This window comes from Phocoena sinus, chromosome 5 (genome assembly GCF_008692025.1).
Source record: "Phocoena sinus isolate mPhoSin1 chromosome 5, mPhoSin1.pri, whole genome shotgun sequence".
NCBI classification, from domain to species: domain Eukaryota; kingdom Metazoa; phylum Chordata; class Mammalia; order Artiodactyla; family Phocoenidae; genus Phocoena; species Phocoena sinus.
In genome coordinates this window covers 22127596-22150191 of record NC_045767.1, presented here as the reverse complement: position 1 = coordinate 22150191, position 22596 = coordinate 22127596, and the positions used below count along the sequence as shown (strand labels likewise).

The 22596-nt window shown below is 35.1% G+C and overlaps 1 protein-coding gene across 1 annotated transcript in view; it reads left to right on the top strand.

Moving 5' to 3' along the window:
* Positions 1-22596, top strand: part of USP53 (ubiquitin specific peptidase 53) — a 64871-nt gene that overhangs the window by 21002 nt on the left and 21273 nt on the right. The window contains exons 3-12 of the mRNA XM_032633203.1: positions 5620-5712; positions 8971-9105; positions 11143-11256; positions 11337-11419; positions 13670-13775; positions 14373-14519; positions 15315-15464; positions 19788-19950; positions 20446-20598; positions 22158-22304. Of these exons, the coding sequence (XP_032489094.1) occupies positions 5620-5712; positions 8971-9105; positions 11143-11256; positions 11337-11419; positions 13670-13775; positions 14373-14519; positions 15315-15464; positions 19788-19950; positions 20446-20598; positions 22158-22304 (1291 nt within the window). The remainder of the gene's footprint in view (positions 1-5619; positions 5713-8970; positions 9106-11142; positions 11257-11336; positions 11420-13669; positions 13776-14372; positions 14520-15314; positions 15465-19787; positions 19951-20445; positions 20599-22157; positions 22305-22596) is intronic.

Here is a 22596-nt window from a genome sequence, read left to right as displayed (position 1 = left end):
TGGCCTCTCCCGTTGCGGAGCACAGGCTCCGGACGCGCAGGCTCAGTGGCCATGGCTCACGGGCCCAGCCGCTCTGTGGCATGTGGGATCTTCCCAAACCGGGGCACGAACCCGCGTACCCTGTGTCGGCAGGCGTACTCTCAACCACGGTGCCACCAGCGAAGCCCAAGAATGCAGAGTTTTTAATCTCAGTACTCAAATTCCTTCCCCGCCCCACCCCCCACCACACCGTGACCTTAAATCCCCTCTGTAGAATCATAATTTGGACACCAGTGTTGTAGTTAAATTAACGGTTAATTCATTTTGCTTCAGTCCTTGTTGAAATTCTTTTAATTAGCAAATATGTATTAATCCAACTTTCTGCCTTACATAAATATCTTTTCTTATGTATGATAGTTTTTATTTAACATTTTCAGATTTTTTAGGGGCCTATATCCGTCTGACTGTTGATTGTATAGTACTAAGGATGAGGAAGATTTAGAATATTGGAATGTTACTCTATTGACGCTAGAATATACCTTAAAAGATTTTATTGAAAATAAATAGCTTTTCACGTGTTTTCTTTCTATTGCTTTTTTTTTCCTCCTGAAAACTGAGAGTAGAAAGAGAAATATTGCTTAATTAACTCATTTGATAAATGAACACATCTAGAATGTGTCAGGTGCTCAGACATCTGACTCAGACTTGTGTTCTTAATTGTCTGCTGTCCAGGACATATGTCAAACTTGAAAGTTTTATAACTCACTCAGGGAAACAGAAGCAATTGGTATTAGAAAAGCATTAATTCTAGTTTATGTTGGGACCTTTAAATGACAGTCACTTTTCTGCCCTGGCTGAAGGATCCCTTTGGCATTAAGTGCTGTGACAAGGGCAGGAAAATATTTATTGAATGACACCTGATATAGAGAAATACCAGACTCCAAAAGACATGGTATTATATGCTTTTATTGAATCAGGCTCTGAGAAAGAGCTTCTGTCATTTCAAATCTTTTCCTGTTAACCCTTTTCCAGTTCTTTTTTTTACATTTATGTATTTCCCTCTGTGTCTGTCCCTTTTTTTGGCTCCCAAAATACTGTGTATAGTTTAGGGAGATGAAAAGCTTATTATAACAAAAGAAAACTCTGAGCAAGGACACTTACGTGGTAAAGAAAATGGAGAAGTATTCCTATGTTGATATATTTAGAAAAAAAATGAACAGTCCACTGACCTTTGCCATGAAGGTTATTTCTACTTATCTACGTAGCTACCAGTTATGGTGCTCATCACTCCTTTGTGTGGATCCAGCTTTCCCTCTGGTATCATTTCTTCTGCTTGAAGGATGACTTTTGTTATTGAAAAATATTTTCCTTCATTAAAGAAGTTTAAGTTGACAGTTTTTCTTTTAGTATTTTAAAGATTTTGCTCATCTGTCTTCTGGCTTGTATTACTTCTCCTGGAAAACTATTGTCATTCTTATCTTTGTTCTTGTGTTTGTAATGTGCCCCCTTTTTTCTGGCTGCTTTTAAGATTTTCTTTTTTTAACTGGTTTAAAGCAATTTGGTTATGATGTGCCTTGCTATAGTTTTCTACATGCTTCTTGTGTTTGGGTTCATTGAGCATCTTAGACCCATGGCTTTATAATTTTAATCAAATGTGGATGGGCTTCACTGGTGACGCAGTGGTTAAGAATCCGCCTGCTAATGCAGGGGACACGGGTTCGAGCCCTGGTCCGGGAAGATCCCACATGCCGCAGAGCAACTAGGCCCATGCATCACAACTACTGAGCCTGTGCTCTAGAGCCCGTGAGCCACAACTGTGGAGCCTGTGTGCCACAAGTACTGAAGTCCGCGCACTGCAACAAAGAGTGGCCCCCACTTGCCGCAACTGGGGAAAGCCGGCACTCAGCAGTGAAGACCCAACACAGCCAAAATAAAATAAATAAAATAAAAAATTTTTTTAAAATGTGGAAACTCTTTGACCATTATTTCTTCAAAATCTTCTATCCCTCCCCTCCTTTGGGGGATTCCAGTTATTGATACATATTCAGTTGGTTGCTTTAGGTCCCACAGTTCACTGATGTGCTCTTCATTGTCTTTCTCATTCTTTTGTTTTTCTCTCTTTCATTTTATAGGATTCTATTGCTGTGTCTTCAAGTTCATTAATTTTTTTCTTTTGCAGTGTTTATTTAATCTGCTAGTAATATCACCAGTGTATTTTTAAATCTCAGACATTGTAATTTTCACCTTTAGAAGTTTGCTCTGTGTCTTTCAAAAATCACGTGTCTATACTTAACATGTCCAGTCTTTTCTCTGACCTCTTGAATATATGAATACAGGTATAATAATTGTTTTAATGTACTTGTCTACTAAGTCTGTCTGTGCAAATTCTGTTCTTTTTTTTTTTTTCTAGGTTTGGAATATATTTTCTTGTTTCTTATAATGCCTGGTAATTTTTAAAAATTTATTTATTTATTTTTGGCTTCATTGGGTCTTAGTCGCTGCATGTGGGCTTTCTCTAGTTGAGGTGAGCGGTGGCTACTCTTCATTGCGATGCACAGGCTTCTCATTCTGGTGGCTTCTCGTTGTGGAGCCAGGCTCTAGGCACGCGGGCTTCAGTAGTTGTGCCATGTGGGCATCAGTAGTTGTGCCTTATGGGCTCCAGAGTGCAGGCTCAGTAGTTGTGGTGCACGGGCTTAGTTGCTCCGTGGCATGTGGGATCTTCCTGGACTGGGCTCAAACCCGTGTCCCCTGTGTTGGCAGACAGATTCTTAACCATGGCACCACCAGGGAAGCCCATGCCTGGTAATTTTTGATTGGATGTCAGACGACATTTTAAGTTTTACTTTGTTGGGTGATGGGTATTTTTATATTCCTAAAAATATTCTTGAACATTGTTCTGGGATAGGATTAGTTTATTTAGAAACAGTTTGATCATTTTATGTTTAAGCTTTGTAGGCAGTACCAGAACTGTGTTTATTCTGGGGTTAATTTCTCTGCTAGTGGGGAGGGACAGTTCTTTCTTTAACTGACGCTCTGTGAATTATGATGTTTTCCACTTTGGCTGTTGAGAACAGGCACTGCCCTGAACTGATATGTGCTTTGGGCATTACATCTAATCTTTTGGGATTTTCTTTCCTGGTCTCAGGTAGTTTCCTCACAGTGCTTACCTGAATACTCGAGAGGCCCCCTTGCGAGCTCTGGTGTTAACTGTGTGCAGCTCTCCCCACTGCGGCACTGTGTCCCACCAACTCTAGCTGCTTTGGCTTCCCTGAACTCCCAGCTCCATCCCTTCAACCCAGGGAATCTGCTGGCCCCTGATGTTAAAATGTCTAGTGTATAAACTAATTTAGAAAGCCAGTCCTCACTGACAAAACAGCTATTCAAGTAGACTTCTGTCAGAAAAAGCCTGACTTCATTTTTAAAAATTCAGAATATAAATGCTAATACGCAGTTTGATGAGTACTTTTTAAACTGCTGAGAAATAAATTGTGAAATACGTTTTGTAAGAAATTACTAAAAATGGACATTATTAAAATGTTTTGGATGTAATATAAGTAAGAAAAATGAACTTATATGCCATTTCCTCTTAATTTTTTTTTATTTTTTATATTATTTTGAGGTCAGGAATATGATGAAAGGTTTATATTCCTTTATTAAATGCATATGCATATATGTATTAATCTTTGGGGAATAACTAAATAAGAAACATGCATAAACATTCAAAATAACTACACTAATTTTGTTAGGTACCATGTTAAAATGAAACATGGAAATAATGCAAAAGAAAAATGTTTATATTATAAAATTATATTGCTAAAAACTAATTAGTCCAACAACTAGCTTAGGCTTTAACTTAAAACAGGTGGTAGAATATAATCATTTTTAAATGAAATAGGATAAAGGTTAACTATAATGCAGATAATTTTTGGTATGGATTTGTGAAAATCACTTTTAAACTTTTATATTGAGTAGTATACAGAGAAGTCACATGAAATATTTTTTTCTGTAGTTTAGATCCAGTGTAAGTTAAACATTTTCATAACCCTAGAAAACATTACATTTGAAAGACGTAATTCGTAAGCCTTATAAGCAGATTATAGAGTTTTCTCTTTTGGCTGAATAGTTTGAACTTTTATTTGATGAGAAAGTGGTACAGTTAAGTAGGTATGACATAACTGGTGTGGTTTTGAGTTCTGTAAGTTAAAAGCAAAGTTAAAATATTTAATAGCTAACATTTATTGTGCTCTTACTGTGCATTGGTACACTGTGTTTTATCTAATCTAGTTCTTACAGTGATCCTAAGAGATAGGTACTACTTTTATGTTCCTTTCAGTGATGAGGAAACTAAGTTTCAGGAAATATTTTGCTCAAGTCAGCCCAAGAGCTGTAAACAGTAAAGCCAGAATTAGAACCCAGGCAGCCTGTCTTCAGAGGGTGTATCACTAACTACAGTGCTGTGCACTTCTCACAGCTGTGCTGTCGTGACCTTCATCTTGACAAATGAATGAATTTTAATGTATATTTTATGGTATGATAGAATATGATATACAAGAACGTTATTAAACATTTTCAAGTGCTTTGCAAAACACTGAGTTATTTGTGATAACTAAATGAATCCTATTAGTTATGCTTTAAGAAAAAGCAACTATCAGAAATTCTCAAGTGGCTTTCAGTTACTGAGTTATTAAAAAATAGGAAACTTTTAAAATTATTTGTTTTTATTAACTTTTTTTTTTTTTGGTTGGGAGAAATGTGAGATGGTGAACGGATTTTCTTGGTTTTATTATTTGAGGAAATATCTTAATTGTTTGTTGTAATAGTATTTACAGCAACAAATAGCAGGTTGCATTCAATGCATGCCACTTGTGTACTGGGCACTGCTCTAAACACTTCACATATTACATACATATATTTAATCCTTACAAGCAGTCTATGAAGCTGACACAGTTATCCCCATTGTATAAATATCAGGTTTTTCTAGAATGATTTTAAGTATTAGACTGATTTATTTAAACAACTACAGTCTTTTTTATTTTGTTTTTGTTTTTTTAGTAGTAAATGATGATTGGATAATTACAGCAAATATATTCAGGTTATTTTTTAACTGCTGCTTCATATAATGCTGTACCCCCATGACTACACAGATGCCCCCTTCTTCACTCAATATACAATGACCACACAGGCCTCTGCCCTTTTTTCTTGCCACTACATACTGACCCTTATTTGGTACACCCTGACTTTTAACTGCAATTATATTTCCTTCCTAAATTTCAGTTCATTCCAAGTATTATAATCACTTCCTCTCTCAAGTCTCTGCCAAGTCCTGCTTTCAGTATCCCTTGTTTCCTGTTCATATAAATTCCTTAACTGAGGAGTTATTTTTTTCTTGTTCTGTGCCTGTCATGGTTTTTACATGTGAATCCATAGTAATATTTTCTAAATCCATCTTTTGTATATGAACTACATGTATATAGCAGTTTTATACTTATTATTTTTAGTAGTATATATCTGATTATGTACAAGAGATTAAAAGAAGCTATTAGCCTCCCACAATTTAAAAAATATTTAAATCTGTCTTTCATCCCAGTGAGAAAAATATTACTGTGTTTCTTTCTTTCTTCACATCTCACTATTTTTTAGGTTTTATGGCAATTAGATATATTCCGAAGAAGCTTGCGGGTTCTGAGTGGACATGTTTGTCAGAGAGATGCCTGCATATTTTGTGCATTGAAGGTAACCTTTTAATAGTTCTGAAAAATTACTATTGTTTCTCAAAAGATTTAATTTTATTTGATAGTTTGGTTTGTTTGACATATTTGGTTAGTTTATTTGTAATTAAAGTTATTGTCAAGTGACTTACAGTTTTGAAGAGAAATTCTTAAAGTATGACTTATTCAGGTTTATGGATCCATTTTTCTGTGTTAGGAACATTATATTTTTCATTATTTTGAAATAATCATTTAACAGATGTTTTTTGAGTTACTACTGAATTCTGGGCACTGCTGTAGTTACTAAGGATACAGCAGTGAACGGAACTAATAAAAATCCCTGTTCTCATGTAGCTTATATTCTTGTAAGGGAGAAGAAAATAAATAAACAAAATATAAAGTATGTTAGGTAATAATAATTGCAAAGGAGGAAATATAAATCAGGGATAGGTACTAGAGAGTGTCGAGTAGCAAGGAAAGCCTCACTGAGAGAATGACATTTAAATCACAACTTGGAAAAGGTGATGGAGTGGACTAGAGCCTTCCAGGCAAGCAGGGACACAGCAACTGCAAAGGCCCTGAGGTGGGAGTGTGCGTGACATATTCAAGGAAACCTGACTGGTGGCAGAAGCTTTGTGAGCAAGGGGGACAGTGATAGGAGATGAGCTCAGAGATAAGGTGAGTTGTGGTGACTTCAAAAATGTCTGCAGATTCTTTTGCACTCTTCTGTTGAAAGGTGGAGTCTAATTCCTTGAATATGGGTTGCCCCTAATGTTTCATTTCCATCATATAGAATGTGGCAGAAATGAAATTAGGGTAGATTAGAAAAAGTGATAAAGCTTCCACCTGGCTCTGTCTGTTGGGGTGCTCATCCTTGGAAGTGAGTTGCCATGCTATGAGGAAGCCAAGTTGGTCATAGCTACGGCCAAGTTCCTGGCCAACAGGCAGCACCAACAACCAGCATCAACCTCTAGACACTTGTGAGTGACCTTCAGATGACTCCCAAGTTCCAGCATTCAGACTATTACAGATGACTGCAAGTGGGGCAGAGTTGAGCTGTCCTCACTCAAACTGCAAACTTGTGACCAAAATAAATGTTATTTTTAGGACCTAAGATTTGGGGTGGTTTTGTTATGCAGCAGTAGATAACTGGAACAGGAGTCCAGATTGTGTAGGGCTTTCTAGACCTTTGTGAGGACCTTGACTTTTTCTCCTGAGTGATTTAGGAAGTCGTGGGATTGTTTTGAGTGGAGGAGTGATATAACCTGTGTTAAGTAAGTATAATATTTGGACTAGATCTCTTTGGCTGCTTGGATGAGAATATATAGATTAGGGACAAAGGCAGAAACAGGGAGTCCAGTATATATTAGTAACTCATTTATGTCGTTGAAATTTTTGCCCAAGAATTTAAGATTTGATTAATATGTTTTCAGAAATAAATATTTCAGTCTTTTACATTCTTGAATATTCTTAGTACACACACATATACATAATACAGGAAAATAAAAGGTGGTTTTCATGCTTTATTTTGACTTACATTCCTAAAAAGGCTGTTTGAATAAGTCACCAAAGGAGGCAATTTTATTTTATTTTTTAAAGTTTTTAAATTTAATTTAATTTATTTTTTTATACAGCAGGTTCTTATTAGTCATCAATTTTATACACATCAGTGTATACATGTCAATCCCAATCAGGAGGCGATTTTATATTCTCTTTTTTATATGGTAAAAATAGGGTTGATGAAGAATGAACTTAGATCAGATTACAGTATTGCATTTTATTTACTCTGCAGTAAATTTTGAATGTTTTGTCCAGTTGTAAAAACTAGTTAAATTTTCTAGCTCGGGTCTTCCCACAGGCTTACACATCACTTGCCTCTTTCCCCTGCTTGCGTCCCCTGCCTCAAAACACCTGTGCGTGCGCGCACGCACGCGCGCACACACACACACTGCACTGTCCTTGCAGTTTCTCAGAGCTGGCTTTCATCTCTGAGTGTTTTCATTATTATTCTTTTTGTCTAGAATGATTTTCTTCCAGATGTTCCTGTGGCTAACACCCTTATTTCCTTTATGCCTCTCCTTAAATGTTATTTTTCCATCAGTGAGACCCTTCCCTGACTACCCTTGGTAATAGGTAAGCTCCCTTCCTCTCTCCTACCCCCAGCATGCCTATCCCTATTGCACTACTTTATCTTTCTCTCTTGTATTGTATTTCTTTGTTTTTCTCTATTGTACTTATTACATTCTGACATATAATTACTTATTTGCCCTCTCCTCATTACTACAACTAGAATGTATGCTCCATGAGGGCAGGGTCTTTGTTTTCTGGTGTAGAACAATGCCTCACATATACTAGACAATCAAAAAAATAGATGTTAAATGTGTAGGATTAATATCTTAAACATTACCTGGAAAAGTTGACTACCTAAATAAGAAATGACTTTTGAAAATATTTTTCATTTTTTATCATTTGTAATTGCAGCTAAAACTTTTGGTTCTGAATATCTAATCACTTGGCATCTTTCTTTTTTAATTTCTTATTTGTAAATTAAATTTTCTTGTATCAGTGGAACAGATTCTTGAAATATTTCCTACCATATGTTCATCTTAAATGCAATTTTTTTTTGAGATGACATACCTCTTGAGCTAATTAATATAGAACTTAATATGATCAATCCTTATTTGGTGGTTTATCACACAGCAAACTTTATTTTTTCCCTACTTTCACTCACCTAAGATGATTGTCATAAAACTGGAACTTATTAAAAAGTTTTTCTTGCTTAAATTCAATAAAGAAAATAGAAGACCAGATTAACACCTATAATTTAATGTTCTTGAATGATGTTCCCACTGTTTCAAGTCTAGTGAGTTCCTACTGTTTTATTTGATTATATGATGTTTATTTTTGTATAACATAATTTTAATTCCTGCAGTACACTTTAAGATTTAAAGCAACTTATCTCAAAGCTCTTTCTAAATAACTTAGATCATAGTCAGCTAGGGAACAATTTAAAAATGGGCCTCATCTCAATCAGAATCTCTGAGGATGGTATCTGAGAACTTTACATGTTTAATTCTTATGCACTAACATTTGATTTAGAGACTTGGGCAACCATTTCTACATATTACTCATAGAAATAATTAATTTTTTGTATGGAATTTTAAAGCAAAAGACTGTTAGTTTGAGTATAGAGTTTCGAGTTTCGCTGTTGAAATGAAATTGCTCAAGTGTTTTTTAGTTGTTGGTGTTAAACTTACTGGTTGATGTATTTGTTGATTCCCAGACGATATTTGCACAGTTTCAACACAGTCGAGAAAAAGCACTTCCTTCGGATAACATAAGGCATGCTCTTGCAGAAAGTTTCAAAGATGAGCAGCGATTTCAGCTTGGCCTTATGGATGATGCTGCAGAGTGCTTTGTAAGTATTTCTGATAATCCTTAAGTTAGAATGGCAGTTTGCATTCCTTAAATTATGCACCTTTTGAGACAAATGAAACATAAATTTATAGCAGTAGAAAAGTATCAGAACTGCTCAGTAGATCCCTGTCTTACCTACCCTTCAAAGCTCAGTTTAAGTCCACATGTGTTTTGTGTACTTTTGCTTTTGATTATTTGTGCTGCTCTAATTTTTCAGTTAGGCTACTAAAATACTTTAAAATTTAGTTATTGGAGCAAAAAGGCTTATTATGTATAAATCATAGCACTTAAGTCGTTCTGTTCCATGGGATTTACATATGCAACACACTCTCCCAGTAACATTTCTCATTACATGCAATGATTGTCTTTGAAGAGCACAGGATCTTGATGGGCAGCTGTCAGGGGCAACAATTCTGATATACACCTTACTCCAGGTTGAGAATCACTCACTGAGGTTGATGTTCTGAGACTGTGTTACCACCATATTGATAAGTAGAGCATTCCTTTGATCAGGGATGTACCTTATATACCTTCTTAAATATGCATGTTGATGTTTAATCATTTCAATAAAATAGATGTCACCTATATTTAAGATAGCTATTTCTTCTCTTAGTTTTATATCTCTTCAGCAAATTCTGTAAATTCTTTCATCAGAAACCCTTTTAAGGTTTGCCTCGCCATGTTATTTCCCTGTCACCATTTCTGTTTAGCTCGGGCGTCTACTCTCAGCATTATTTAAGCCTCCTTACTAGCGTCCTTTTAACCTATATCCTAAGAGTCTTTTTTAACAGCCACCATATTAATATAATTTTTTTCAGATAAATGCTTGCACTTCATATATTTCTGTGATTCACATCTGACTCTTCTGACATTTAAGGCTCTTTAAATTCAAACTCCAGTTTATCTCTTTGCTTCCTTCCTGAATTTTCCCTTCTGGTGAGATAGTTTCAGTCCATTCCTCAAACATGTCTTTTAAATTCCTGTTTTATAGCCTTTGCTCAAGTTCCTGAAATATTCAAAACTTTCCTAATCTATTATTTGTTAAAGTTCAACATAAGTCACATCTACTAGATAATGCATCATCAAAGCATCCCAATCCGTTCTCCAAATTTTTGAAGAATTTATTACTCTTTATAGAATTCACTTGGCGTTTGTGTTTTTTTTAAATGAACATCTCGAATGCTTATCACACTTGCCATGTTGACTAAAATATGACAAAAACAACACACACAGTCATGAAATATGCTTTTCATACTTCTCATGTTTATAATTGCTCCACTGCTTAAAATATAAAGGGATATATTTTGTACAATACTGAACTTTATAGTCTTACTTTCACTTAAGTGAAGTATACTAATCCATGATATGATTATTCATGGGATATCTAGAAATCCAGGCTTGAATAATTGAATAGTTATAAATGTCCTGGGGCAGAGGAGGGGGAAGTTAACTAATTAAAATAATCCATTGGTTAAGTTTTGGTAAAAAGGATAATTTGTTAAAGAAATTAATACCCCTTATTGATCTATATTACAAATCCACACTTTCATAAGAAGTTTGTTGAAGAGCAGATTACTTGCATTCGGGTTGTTAGTGCAGGTATTATAAGCCTTTATCATTGATGTTTTGATTTAAGTTATACAGACTATCCAAATGATCCAAGTAGGATTTTTTTTAATTAATTGCTTTTTCTCAATGTAGGAATGCTGGGAACATAGGAAATCTTGTTTTCTAATATTAAATTCTAGATGTCAGCCACCATGAATTGATTTTTTAAATCTTTATTAAAATCATGTTACATTATAATGTTTTGCTAAAGTGTTTTTAAAATCGAATGCTGCAAGAGGTGAATAATTGAGCAACATTTGAAGGCTCGGTTAAAGAGGGAAGCTGAAAAGCTGACAATGTATGTGGCACTTCCAAGTTTGACACTTTGGAAAATACTTAGATTTTTCAATTTGTAAAGTTAAAAAGAGTTGTATTTTGAAGTGTCCTATGCAAGATTTGCAACTCATTTGTCTTTTAATTTTTTAATTAGGAAAATATATTGGAGAGGATTCATTTTCACATAGTGCCCAGCAGAGATGCAGACATGTGTACCTCTAAATCTTGTATCACTCACCAGAAGTTTGCTATGACTCTGTATGAACAGGTGAGATGGCTTAACTGTTTTATTAGAGACTATATTTATGTTTTATGATTGATAAATTAGACATATATTTTTACCTGCAGTGTGTGTGTCGTAGCTGTGGAGCATCATCAGATCCTCTACCCTTTACAGAATTTGTGCGGTACATTTCTACAACGGCCCTATGGTAAGAACCCACTAAAGCATACTTACCAAAGATGTTAGTCATGTATGTGATCACACTGAGCCTTTATTTTATGAAACTGTAGCATATATGAATATCTACTCTCTGAGATTAACAAATGTGCTACCATCAGGGGTACTAAGTGATGTCTATCTCCGTTGTTTCTGACTTAACCAAATATAGATGTCACTCAGTGAAATGTACAGAATATTAGTCAAAATGTATATTTATTTATATTTATAGCAAGTTTTTGAAACCGTGAAGGAGAGCTTAAAATGACAAGTTCAAGGGTAAATGGAATTGTACATGATTTCTTCATTTTTGCTAAGGTGTTACCTTTGTAGTGGCCATGTCTCCTGTCGGCTCCACCATGTCCCTGCATAGTGATGGAAGCTAGGGTAAGCAGACAAGAAAGAAAAAAGTGAAAATAATCCTCTGTTAGGTTTATTGCATATAAGGCCATAACATTCACCTGAAATAAAAATTTGCCATGCTTGTCTGTCCCCTCCCTCCCTAGCCATGAAACATCAGCTTAGGGATCCAAAAATGATCTCTAGACTTTACATAGTAAGAGTTGTTTGAACATGGCAACAGGTATTTGAGAGTGTAAATATTTGATGTATGATAAACATTGAATGAGATCATAAATGTTTGCAGATACTTTAGTACAAAAGACAAAACATGGGTCAATAATTATTAATCAGAATGCATCAGTACAGCAGTTAGTTGCTAAATGCTACCAATATTTTTATCATTGCACAAAGTGAATATTAGGTGCTCATCCATTTCATTGTATTATTAAACTTCCTTGATTTATTTTGGATATAGCACATTATTTCTTAAAGATCATTGAATATAGCAAGTTGGTAATTTGGATATATACAGAGTTGGGAAACATCGATTTAGAGGAACATTCTTTAAACTTCAGTCATTTGTAGTCAGTTTCATTCACTTTGTTTGAAGAGTAGGGTGGTGTTTGAATCAGGATAGACCACAAATTAAAAGCTATAAAACTAAGTCTACTTTGAAACTCTTGTGTAAAATGACAGTGCTCTGAGACAGTATCAGGTAATAAGAATTAGAGTTCCATCAGTCTCTCTCTGGTCCATGCCATGAATTGCTAAAGCCCAGAATTTGAATTCTAATTATAATCTCTCTCTTTTTATTGGTGATAAGTATTGAATACCCGTTATTCAATGCTTACTATGTTCCAGGCTTTACATAAATTGTTGCTTTTAATCTTAACAAAAACTTTTGTTGATCAAGAAATAGGCTTAATATGATTAACCTGGTAAATGGATGAATTAAGATTGAAATCCAGGTCTGGGTTCATTTCAAATTCAAAATGTATCTGGTTAACCACTACTCTGATGCTGTCAATTTTGTAAAAAACCATTATCTGCATTTTGAATGAGACTGTCAGATTTAGTGCTTTCTAGTCTACTTGTGAAGTGCTTTAGAAGAATTTGTACTTTTAGTTGTTATTGAATATTGTATATTACTTACCGTTGAACTGTAAAATATATCCAGCTCTAGGACAGTTAAAATTACTATTAAGTAAAACCAGAGCACTACGAATGGAAACTAGTAGGCGTATTGAGCTTACATTATATATCTTTTTGGAAATGTTTAAATAGTTGTTTAAAGATACTTAATACCTTGATATGTAAAAATTTGACTCTAGGAGAAGTTGGATACAAAATGGCACTGATACCGTGCCTAGACTCTAATGAAATGGTTAGTAGTCATAATAGGAACAAAAGGCACAAGCCTCATTTAAGTAGCTTTGGTTGTGACTTCTGCATTAATCAGCAAAAGGCCCTTCTCTTAGCTGAAAATAACTTTGTTTATGGGAACTTTAGGCCAGAGAGGGAGCCTTTCCTAAAGTTTCTTGTTCTTGTTATGCAAAAGTTTAAACTCAAGTCCCTGTTTGTTCAGTAATAACGTAAAAGAAACTGTTATCTTAGAATTACCTTCAGATGGAACATCTTTCCTCATTCATCTAATTCCAAACAATGGTATGATTTCATGTTATTTTATTCTGTTCTTGACCTTTTTTCATCATAACCTGCCAAATATCATAATTTTTCATTTCATGGAAATTTACTTCATGGTTAATTTTTCAAACAAAATTGTGTTTTAAGACAGAAAAAATGATCATACCTATATTGATAACTAGTATTTTTGATGCAAATTTACTGGATATTTTTTAAGTTCATAGGCCAGATTTGGGACTGCTTCTTTCTTTTGTAGCAATGAAGTTGAAAGAATGATGGAAAGGCATGAACGCTCTAAGCCTGAAATGTTTGCAGAATTGCTGCAAGCAGCAAATACAACTGATGACTATAGGAAATGTCCTGTAAGTAGAATTTGGAGAACATTAGTGTGCTTCTGTATTTGTAAATTTGAAAACAGACATTCAGAAATTACCATGCAAATATTAATTATATCTGGAATTAATTTGAAGAATTTATTTTTTCAGTGTTTTCTTAGGTAACTCTTTATACCATATGAGCTCTTATTTCTTTAAAAACTTGTAACACTGTGAAGGATTTAAGGTAGCATATGTTGATTAAGTTCTGAAGTCTATCATTTGACTAAAGAGAATTTCTGTTTTGTTTTTCTTTAAATAAACATTACAGATGGTATTATTCTTCCCTCATGTAACATTATTAATGGCTTCAAGGGCTTTATATCTGCTATTTTTTTTAGGTTGAATTCTTGTTTTAACAGATTTACAAAAATACCAAAGAAAAGTACTTTGATTTAAAGTAAACTTTATGTTTAATCAATAATTAAGACAAATACTTTGCTAGAAGTCTGTTTTAATATGCTGAAGAAGTAAATTTCTGATACATGTTAAGAATGTTGTTGCATAATACAAACTGTATAAGGCATTACCTGTGGTATATCTGTTTTGATAATTTCAAAAGTTGTCTTTTGTGTTTTTCTTTAGAGTAACTGTGGCCAAAAAATAAAAATTCGGCGTGTTTTAATGAATTGCCCAGAGATTGTTACAATTGGTTTAGTCTGGGACTCTGAGCATTCTGACTTGACCGAGGATGTTGTTCGGAATCTCGCGACACATCTTTATCTTCCCGGGGTATATCAACTCTTTTCATTCTCTTCCTTTTTATTTTTAAATTCCTCTAAAACATCTTCATATATTATAAGGCACTTTGTTTTTCAGAACTAAATTTTCTTTCTAAAGGAAATAATTTGCAGATGTAACTCTGATAAAGTTAATCAAATCAGGCTAACTGGAATGCCTTTCTTGCTTAGACTAGGAATGTCTTTCAGTTACAAACTAAACCATCATGTGCTCTATCCCTGTATCACTATAGAGTGATGATGATATGATACTGTATGCGTGTGTGCATGTGTGTGTTTGATAATGATTATAAATATAAATATTAAGCTAGAAAAATTTAAGATTTAAAATTCATCTACAGCTCTTATCTCTTAATATGCTTTTTACCATCTTAATATATTTTGAATTGGTTTATATTACAATTAAACTTTTAAATAGTTATCTTGAGGTAGTATGTTTAATGTATGTTAAAATATGTGATTCAATCATGAATTATCAGGAAATGTGTAATTTACCTCACATTTTGAGTTTATGTATGTAAAGTGTCAATTCTGTGTTAGAGATACTGTGCTACTAAACTAAGTTGTAGTAAATACATTTTATTGGACTTAATGTTTCTTGTGGACTAATTGAAAGTAGTAATTCTGTTAACAGGGCAATGTGGTGTCTTTAGTACTAATATAATATTAGTTTGGGGCAGTATGCATGAGAAATATTTTTCATAGAGAACCAAATGCATGACTCATCAAATAATTGTTCCTCATTTTAAAAAAGATACAGTATTAAATATACATTATTTTTAAACAGCTTTTTTATAGGGTTACTGATGAAAATGCCAAAAATAGTGAACTTCACCTTGTTGGCGTGATTTGCTACACTAGCCGACATTATTGTGCCTTTGCTTTTCATACCAAGAGTTCCAAATGGGTATTTTTTGATGATGCAAATGTGAAAGAGGTAAGTGACGCTTTAGTAACTGAAATATTTATTGTGATTTTTACTTTTTAGGAATAAATGATATAATAATGAAATAATTATATAAAATAATTATTATATGTAAGTATATAAAATAGAAATAAGTGAATTTAATTATAATAGCATCATTTAAAGCCCTCCAGTATTAAAAATTAGAAAACCAAATAGATGAAGCAACTACTTTAGACACCGGACGACAGGCAGTTAAACAGAAAAAAGGGAAACCAACAAGATGAACCCTACAATGATCCCTGCCTACTGCCTAGAGGTAGTTTCTGGATTGCAGTGCAGCGAGGGAGAACCCAAACAAAGCCTAGTAGTCTCACTGAGTTGAAGAAACCGAAATTAGAGTTCAAGGAGGCCAAGATGGCTAAAATTTGCTGGACAGATTACCAGAAAGAAAGCTGCACAGAGGGAAAGTCCTGGAGATTGGCAGAGGGATCCCCTTTAATCTTTGGCTGAATAGTGATCCACCATGTGTAGGGTAAATGAGCACAAGGTGGCAGAAGGGACCACTGGAAAACAATTCCCTAAACTCATATGGGGCTAGAATAGTTTGCATCCGTACTAGCAAGAGTGGGTACCCAGGACATCAAGTTGACTCCTCAGAAAAATATCACCTTAGTGGTGGGGCTAAATTATTCCTAGACTGAAGATTGCTCTGGACCTGACATAAAAAGCTTAAAATGATGCCTTCAAAGGACCAAGATGATACCATATGACATAACACATAACTACATGTCAACAATTTAAAAGGAAAACAAAATAGTTCAATAGCCAAAAATGTAAAATTCAGTGAAATTTCAATATGCCATTTCAAAGTAGCATTCACTAAAAAATGACCGAATATACAAAAAAGTAGGAAGACATGACCCATGCCCTGAAGGAATATCAGTAACAACAGACCTTCTCTGCCATTTCATTTCTTCAAATCACATGAAATGGGGTGAGCAGGCAGAGTAGGGAAATGGAGCACACCTTCTTTTCTCTCAGAAACTTCAGCACCTCAAAAACGAGGGTTCATACTAATAACTGATCTCGGAGGTCAGTTCCAGGCCAGATCTGATATTAAATTGCCTTAGGAAAAAAAAAGACCAAAAATGACAGAAGTAGACATATCAGATAAGAAGGTTAAAACTGCTGCTTGGCTATAGAGAGATTTATTAGATAACAGTCAGTAAACATGGACCATAAAACTAGCTGATAAATTGGACTTTGTCAAAACTTTTGCTCTTCAGTAAGGTACTGTTAGGAGAATGAAAAGACAAACCATAGACTGGGAGAAAATATTTGTCAAGCATATATCTAATAAAGGCTATATTCAGAATATATAAAGAACTCTTTTTTTAAATTTATGTATTTAATTTAGTTATTTTTGGCTGTGTTGGGTCTTCGTTACTGCGCGCGGGCATTCTCTAGTTGCAGCGGGTAGGGGCCACTCCTCATTGCGGTGCGCAGGTTTCTCATTGCGGTGGCTTCTCTTGTTGCAGAGCATGGGCTCTAGGCACACAGGATTCATTAGTTGTGGCACGTGGGCTCAGTAGTTGTGGCTCACGGGCTCTAAAGCGCAGGCTCAGTATTTGTGGCGCATGGGCTTAGTTGCTCCACGGCATGTGGAATCTTCCCGGACCTGGGCTCGAACCCGTGTCCTCTGCGTTGGCAGGTGGATTCCCAACCACTGCACCACAAGAGAAGCCCAAGAACTCTTAAACTCAATAATAAAAAGACAAATCAATTAAAAAGTGGGCAAAAGATTTGGACAGTTCACCAAAGAAGATACATGAATGGCCCTTGAAATGATATTCAGTACATCATTAGGCACAAAGGAAGTACAAATTTGATTCACAATGAGATTGCATTACTCACCTACTAGAATGCCTAAAATCAAAAAGACTGACCATACCAAGAGCTGACAAGGACTCTTGTGAGGCTGATGGAAACGCAAAACTGAACAATCACTTTAGAAAACAGTTTATCAGTTTCTTATAAATTTAAACATATATTTATCATACAACCTAGCAGTTCCACTCCTGTGAAAGCATGTATCCATATATAATTTGTACTTCAATATTCATAGCAGTTTTACTCATAGTAACCAAAACTGGAAACAACTCAAATGTCTATCATCAGGTGAATATAAAGAAGTTGTACAACCATACAGTGGAATATAATAATCAGCAATAAAAAGGAATGAATTAGTGATACATGCAACAATGTAGAAAAATCTCAAAAGCATTGCGCTAAATGAAAGAAGTGAGACACAAACAGCTAAATAATATGATTCCGCTTATGTGAAATTCTAGAAAAGGAAAAAACAAAGTGACAGAGTAGACCATTGGTTGCCAGGCATTGCAAAGGGGTACAGGGAAAGTTTTGGAAGTGAGGATTACATGATTGTAGACATTTAGCAGAACTTACTGACTTGTACAGTGTAATTGGATGGTTTTATTTTATTAAATTCAATAAAGCCAGTGAAAAAATTTGGAAATTCATATTCTGAAGTCCACACTTTGCTTGAATTACTTAGTACTTTGATATGGCAGTTTATTAAGAAGTTCCATCTTGAGTCAGTATGCAGCAACATTTTGGCACTCCAATTTTGCATCCTCATAGTTTAAATTGTCAAAATTTGAAGGAAGAACTGGATAGTCACTCTCTGAGTTTCAGGTTTCTTTTGTTTTCAAACTACTCTAGTTCTTCAGGTATCTCAGAATCCCAGGTAAAGAGGGTAAACAGCTAAAAATGTGTAATTTGGGGCTTCCCTGGTGGCGCAGTGGTTGGGAGTCTGCCTGCCGATGCAGGGGACGTGGGTTTGTGCCCCGGTCCAGGAGGATCCCATGTGCCGCGGAGGGGCTGGGCCCGTGGGCCATGGCCGCTGGGCCTGCGCGTCCGGAGCCTGTGCTCTGCAGCGGGAGGGGCTGCAGCGGTGAGAGGCCCGTGTACCGGAAAAAAAAAAGTAAAAATGTGTAATTTGAACAAACTCCTCAAATTTTTTTAAAAACCCCTTCTCTAATAAAAAGCGAATATTCTAGAATGCTTTGTTTTTTGTTTCATTGGTTTTGTTTTGTTTTTAAATGAACTTTATAGAGGTATAATTTACAAACATTAAAATGTACCCATTCTAAGTGTATAGTTTGGATTTTGACAACTGTATACATGCCTGTTTAACTTCCACAATCATTGTATAGAACATTTTCATCACTCCAGAAAATCCTGTCACGTCCCTTTACTGTCCTCAACCCTGGGTCCCAGGAAATCATTGATCTCATTCTACAGTTTATGTGAATGGTCTCTTACAATAGACATTCTCTGTGTTTGGCTTCCTTTGCTAGGCATAATATCTTTTTTTTTTTTTAATTTCAAGGTACTTTATTTATTTATTTTAAAACAGGTCACAACACTAAGCTTCTGGCCCATTCTGCCAATGCACAAGCTACAAATGCTTGCTCAGCAGTTGAGGGGCACACATTAGTAGCATGTTTGAAAAGTGAATAAAAATCCATGTAAAACAAATGTTCAAGTAGTTTCCATAGGAACACGGTTAAGTGTGACCCCATCACCTAGTCTTACACATCGTTGCATCGGTGCCAACCCTATTTACATAGACACCTCAAAACTGGCAGAAATTAAGTTAAATGGTCCCCCCCAAACTCTTAAATCAAGCTAAACTCGCAGTTAACAGCTACAAGAATGGTATCTACACATTAATATGAGCTGAAGCACGGGCTTCTGGATGCTGTTTCATTCCACTCTCCCAAGCACAGGACACAGGCAGAGTGCCAACATCCTGCTCCTCTACTCTGAGTGGGAAGTCGTGGTTCTGGATTTGCTGCATCAGTTGCCATGTTGGCCCTGACGTCACATAGTAGATCGTCAGTCTCTGGAATCCACTGAAAGTAGAAGCAGCAGCGACTGCCATCCAGTCATCATACGGCCATCCAGTTGTTCCAGCACCATTTGTTGAATAGACTCTTATATTTCCCCATTAAATTGCTTGAAGTCTTTGTCAAAAGTCAGTCAACATGTATGAACAAAGCCTTTAAAATTTTGATAATCTAGATCTTGATATAGAAAGTGTACAGTCTTGCCCATCAGTTTTTTAATGATAATGTTTATATGATTTTTATCTAGACTAGTTACTAAATAAAATAAAATTAATCATATAGTATGATGAACAGTTGAACTGCTAGTGTCTGAGTGTCTTTAAAATTTTTTAATATACAAAGTAATTTAGTCTCTGCCTTTTCATGTAACACATTGATTACAAGGTTTTGTTTTGTTTCTATTCATTTGTAATTTTTTAAGGTTGGAACTAGATGGAAAGATGTGGTCTCCAAGTGTATCCGATGCCACTTCCAACCACTGCTTTTGTTTTACGCAAACCCAGATGGCACAGCAGTTTCCACTGAAGATGCGCCCAAGCAGGTCATCCACTGGTCACATCATAAATCTGTTGCAGAAAATATAGGTAATTGTTTAAAAGTTCTTTTTAGTGTTTTTCTTTTATCACAATCACACTAGGAATACTAATATACTGAATATGAAATGAATGTTGAGGATAATTTCAAAATTTAGTTTCAGTAAAGTAGAGTTCAGGAAAATTCTAATACTTAGAGTTAGTCTTTATAAAGAAACCTTTCCTCCTCTGTGGCCTCAGAAGCACCTTCAGCAGCCACCCACAACTATGGTCACACAAACACAGGAGGGGATACTTGGCTGGTAGCTCTTACTAGCAGTAAATATTGAGATTTAAAGTGAGTTAGTACACTGGAAAAGTCCAGGGCAGCGAGGCCATTTTTGAATGCCTTACAAAGCATGTAGAAGTCCTTAAAAGATGTCAGTCCTCTAAGTTTTTAAGTAATTTTCTCTATATTATTAAAAATGTCTGAAAAGATGATTCAAATATCTCCTCTGCTGGTGGAGAGGAGGAAGGGGATTATACAGTTTTGTTGGTCTTTTTAAGGATGTGAAAAGTCCTCAATTCATAAGCCGGAGAATTCAAAAGAAAATGGATTTGGTGATCAGACAAAACAGAGAGAAAATCAAAAATTTCAAGCAGATAGTATTTCATCATTTAATCGGAGCCACATTCAAACAAGTGGCAGTAGAGGAACAGGTATGTCTTTAAATTGTCATTTTTACATTGTCCTTGAATAGTTAAGCTTCCCCCTCTCTTCATAGTTAAGCTTCCCTCTTTCTTCACTTACTGAATCTGTAATTCTTGGTAAGGACCAAGAGGAGAGTCCTTAACTAGCTTTCCTTGGCCATGAAGAGAAAATAAAAAGTAGAAACAAAATTTTGTATTTTGACTTAAGCATTTCTCCGAGACCTATAGTTTTATTTGAACAGTTTGATGTGACTAGTGTTTGAGTTTCTCCATGCACTCAAGGCTGTACATAATAGGGTGGAGGCAACCTGGACTGTCACCAGAGAAAGCTATGATATGGCCTTTCCTTCAAGGAGTTAATTGTTAACTTGTAGAGGAAAAACATTTAGTTAATAGTTTGGCTCATATGCCAAAATTAAATGTAGTATTAGTGAATGCAACAATAGTTTGAAGTTACTATAGTTGTAGTTTATTTTTAACCTCATTTTTATTCAACTGTCTCTTGTTATTATCATTCCACAACTTTAATTTTCACAATCCAAGATCTGTGATTAGGGTCCAACATGAAACAATCATAGCATGATGTCAGTTATGGTTTAGAAATATGCAAAACTCTAAGTGGGTGGATGTTGAGGATGATTTTGTAAGGAACTTTAAATATGTTAATGAAATAATGTCTAACCCTAAAAGTAACCCATTTAATCAAGGGTGATAAGATTCAGAATTAACAATTACCATTTACGATAAATGCTTTTAAAAGTTCTTAATGGAACTTTTTCCATTTTATGTATTATTGATACTCTTTTTTTTTTTTTTTTTTTTGCAATACGCGGGCCTCTCACTGTTGTGGCCTCTCCCATTGCGGAGCACAGGTTCCGGACACGCAGGTTCAGCGGCCATGGCTCACAGGCCCAGCCGCTCGGCGGCATGTGGGATCCTCCCGGACCAGGGCACGAACTCGTGTCCCCTGCATCGTCAGGCGGGCTCTCAACCACTGCACCACTGGGGAAACCCTATTGATACTCTTATATTAAGCCATTATCTATTTTTCAAAGATACCTACTTTTACTAGAAACTGTATGTGTTTAAGAACACAAACATTGGAGCCAGGCAATTTGTGTTAATAATCCTGGTTCTACACGTACAAGCTATGTGAACTTGGGCGAGTTCTTAACTTCTCTATGCCTCTGTTTCCTAATCCAAAATGAAGATAGTAATTGTACCCACCTCAGAGAAGTATTGATAAATGAGTTTAGACACTTAGAATAGCGCCTGACACATACTAACCACTCAGTTACCTTTAGCTCTCATTATTTCAAGAAAAGTTCTCGTTTTCCTTTACATTTGCTGTAGAGCTATACATGAAGTTTTAAAACACAGCTTGCATCTCTAGTGTCAGCATAAATCACATTGAGTTTTTAGTTAAGCATAAAAATGATTTCATTGTATAGTTTAATCTGTATTTTGTTAATATATAGCATCTTAAATTTTAATATAGTTCAATTTACTTTTATTGAGCAATTTGAAAAATGATCTGTATCATTATTAAAGAATGGTTTCTTTTACAGTTAAGTCAAGTCACAATGATCAAAGGGAAAAAATAAAAGACATTTCCAGAGAATGTGCTCTAAAAGCCATTGAACAGAAAAACTTACTTTCCTCACAAAGGAAAGATTTGGAAAGGGGACAAAGAAAAGATTTGGGCAGACATAGAGGTAACTTAAGAACTTACAGCATTCATTGGAAAAGGGGCAGCTAAAATCTTATTTTAAAGCTAAGTTTTATAATTTAATATAATTTAATATAATTTCTTTATATATTATATATATTTATTTAGATATTATGTATCTTAGTATGATTTCTTTAATATACCTATTAAACCTATAATTGTAAAGTTTTCCTAGTTCTTATTCAATTCTAGCGTGGAATACTTGTGTTTTTTATGTTTCAACTTTACTTTTAACTATAAATTCAATTCACCCATATGGTACTTTCAAATAATAAGGA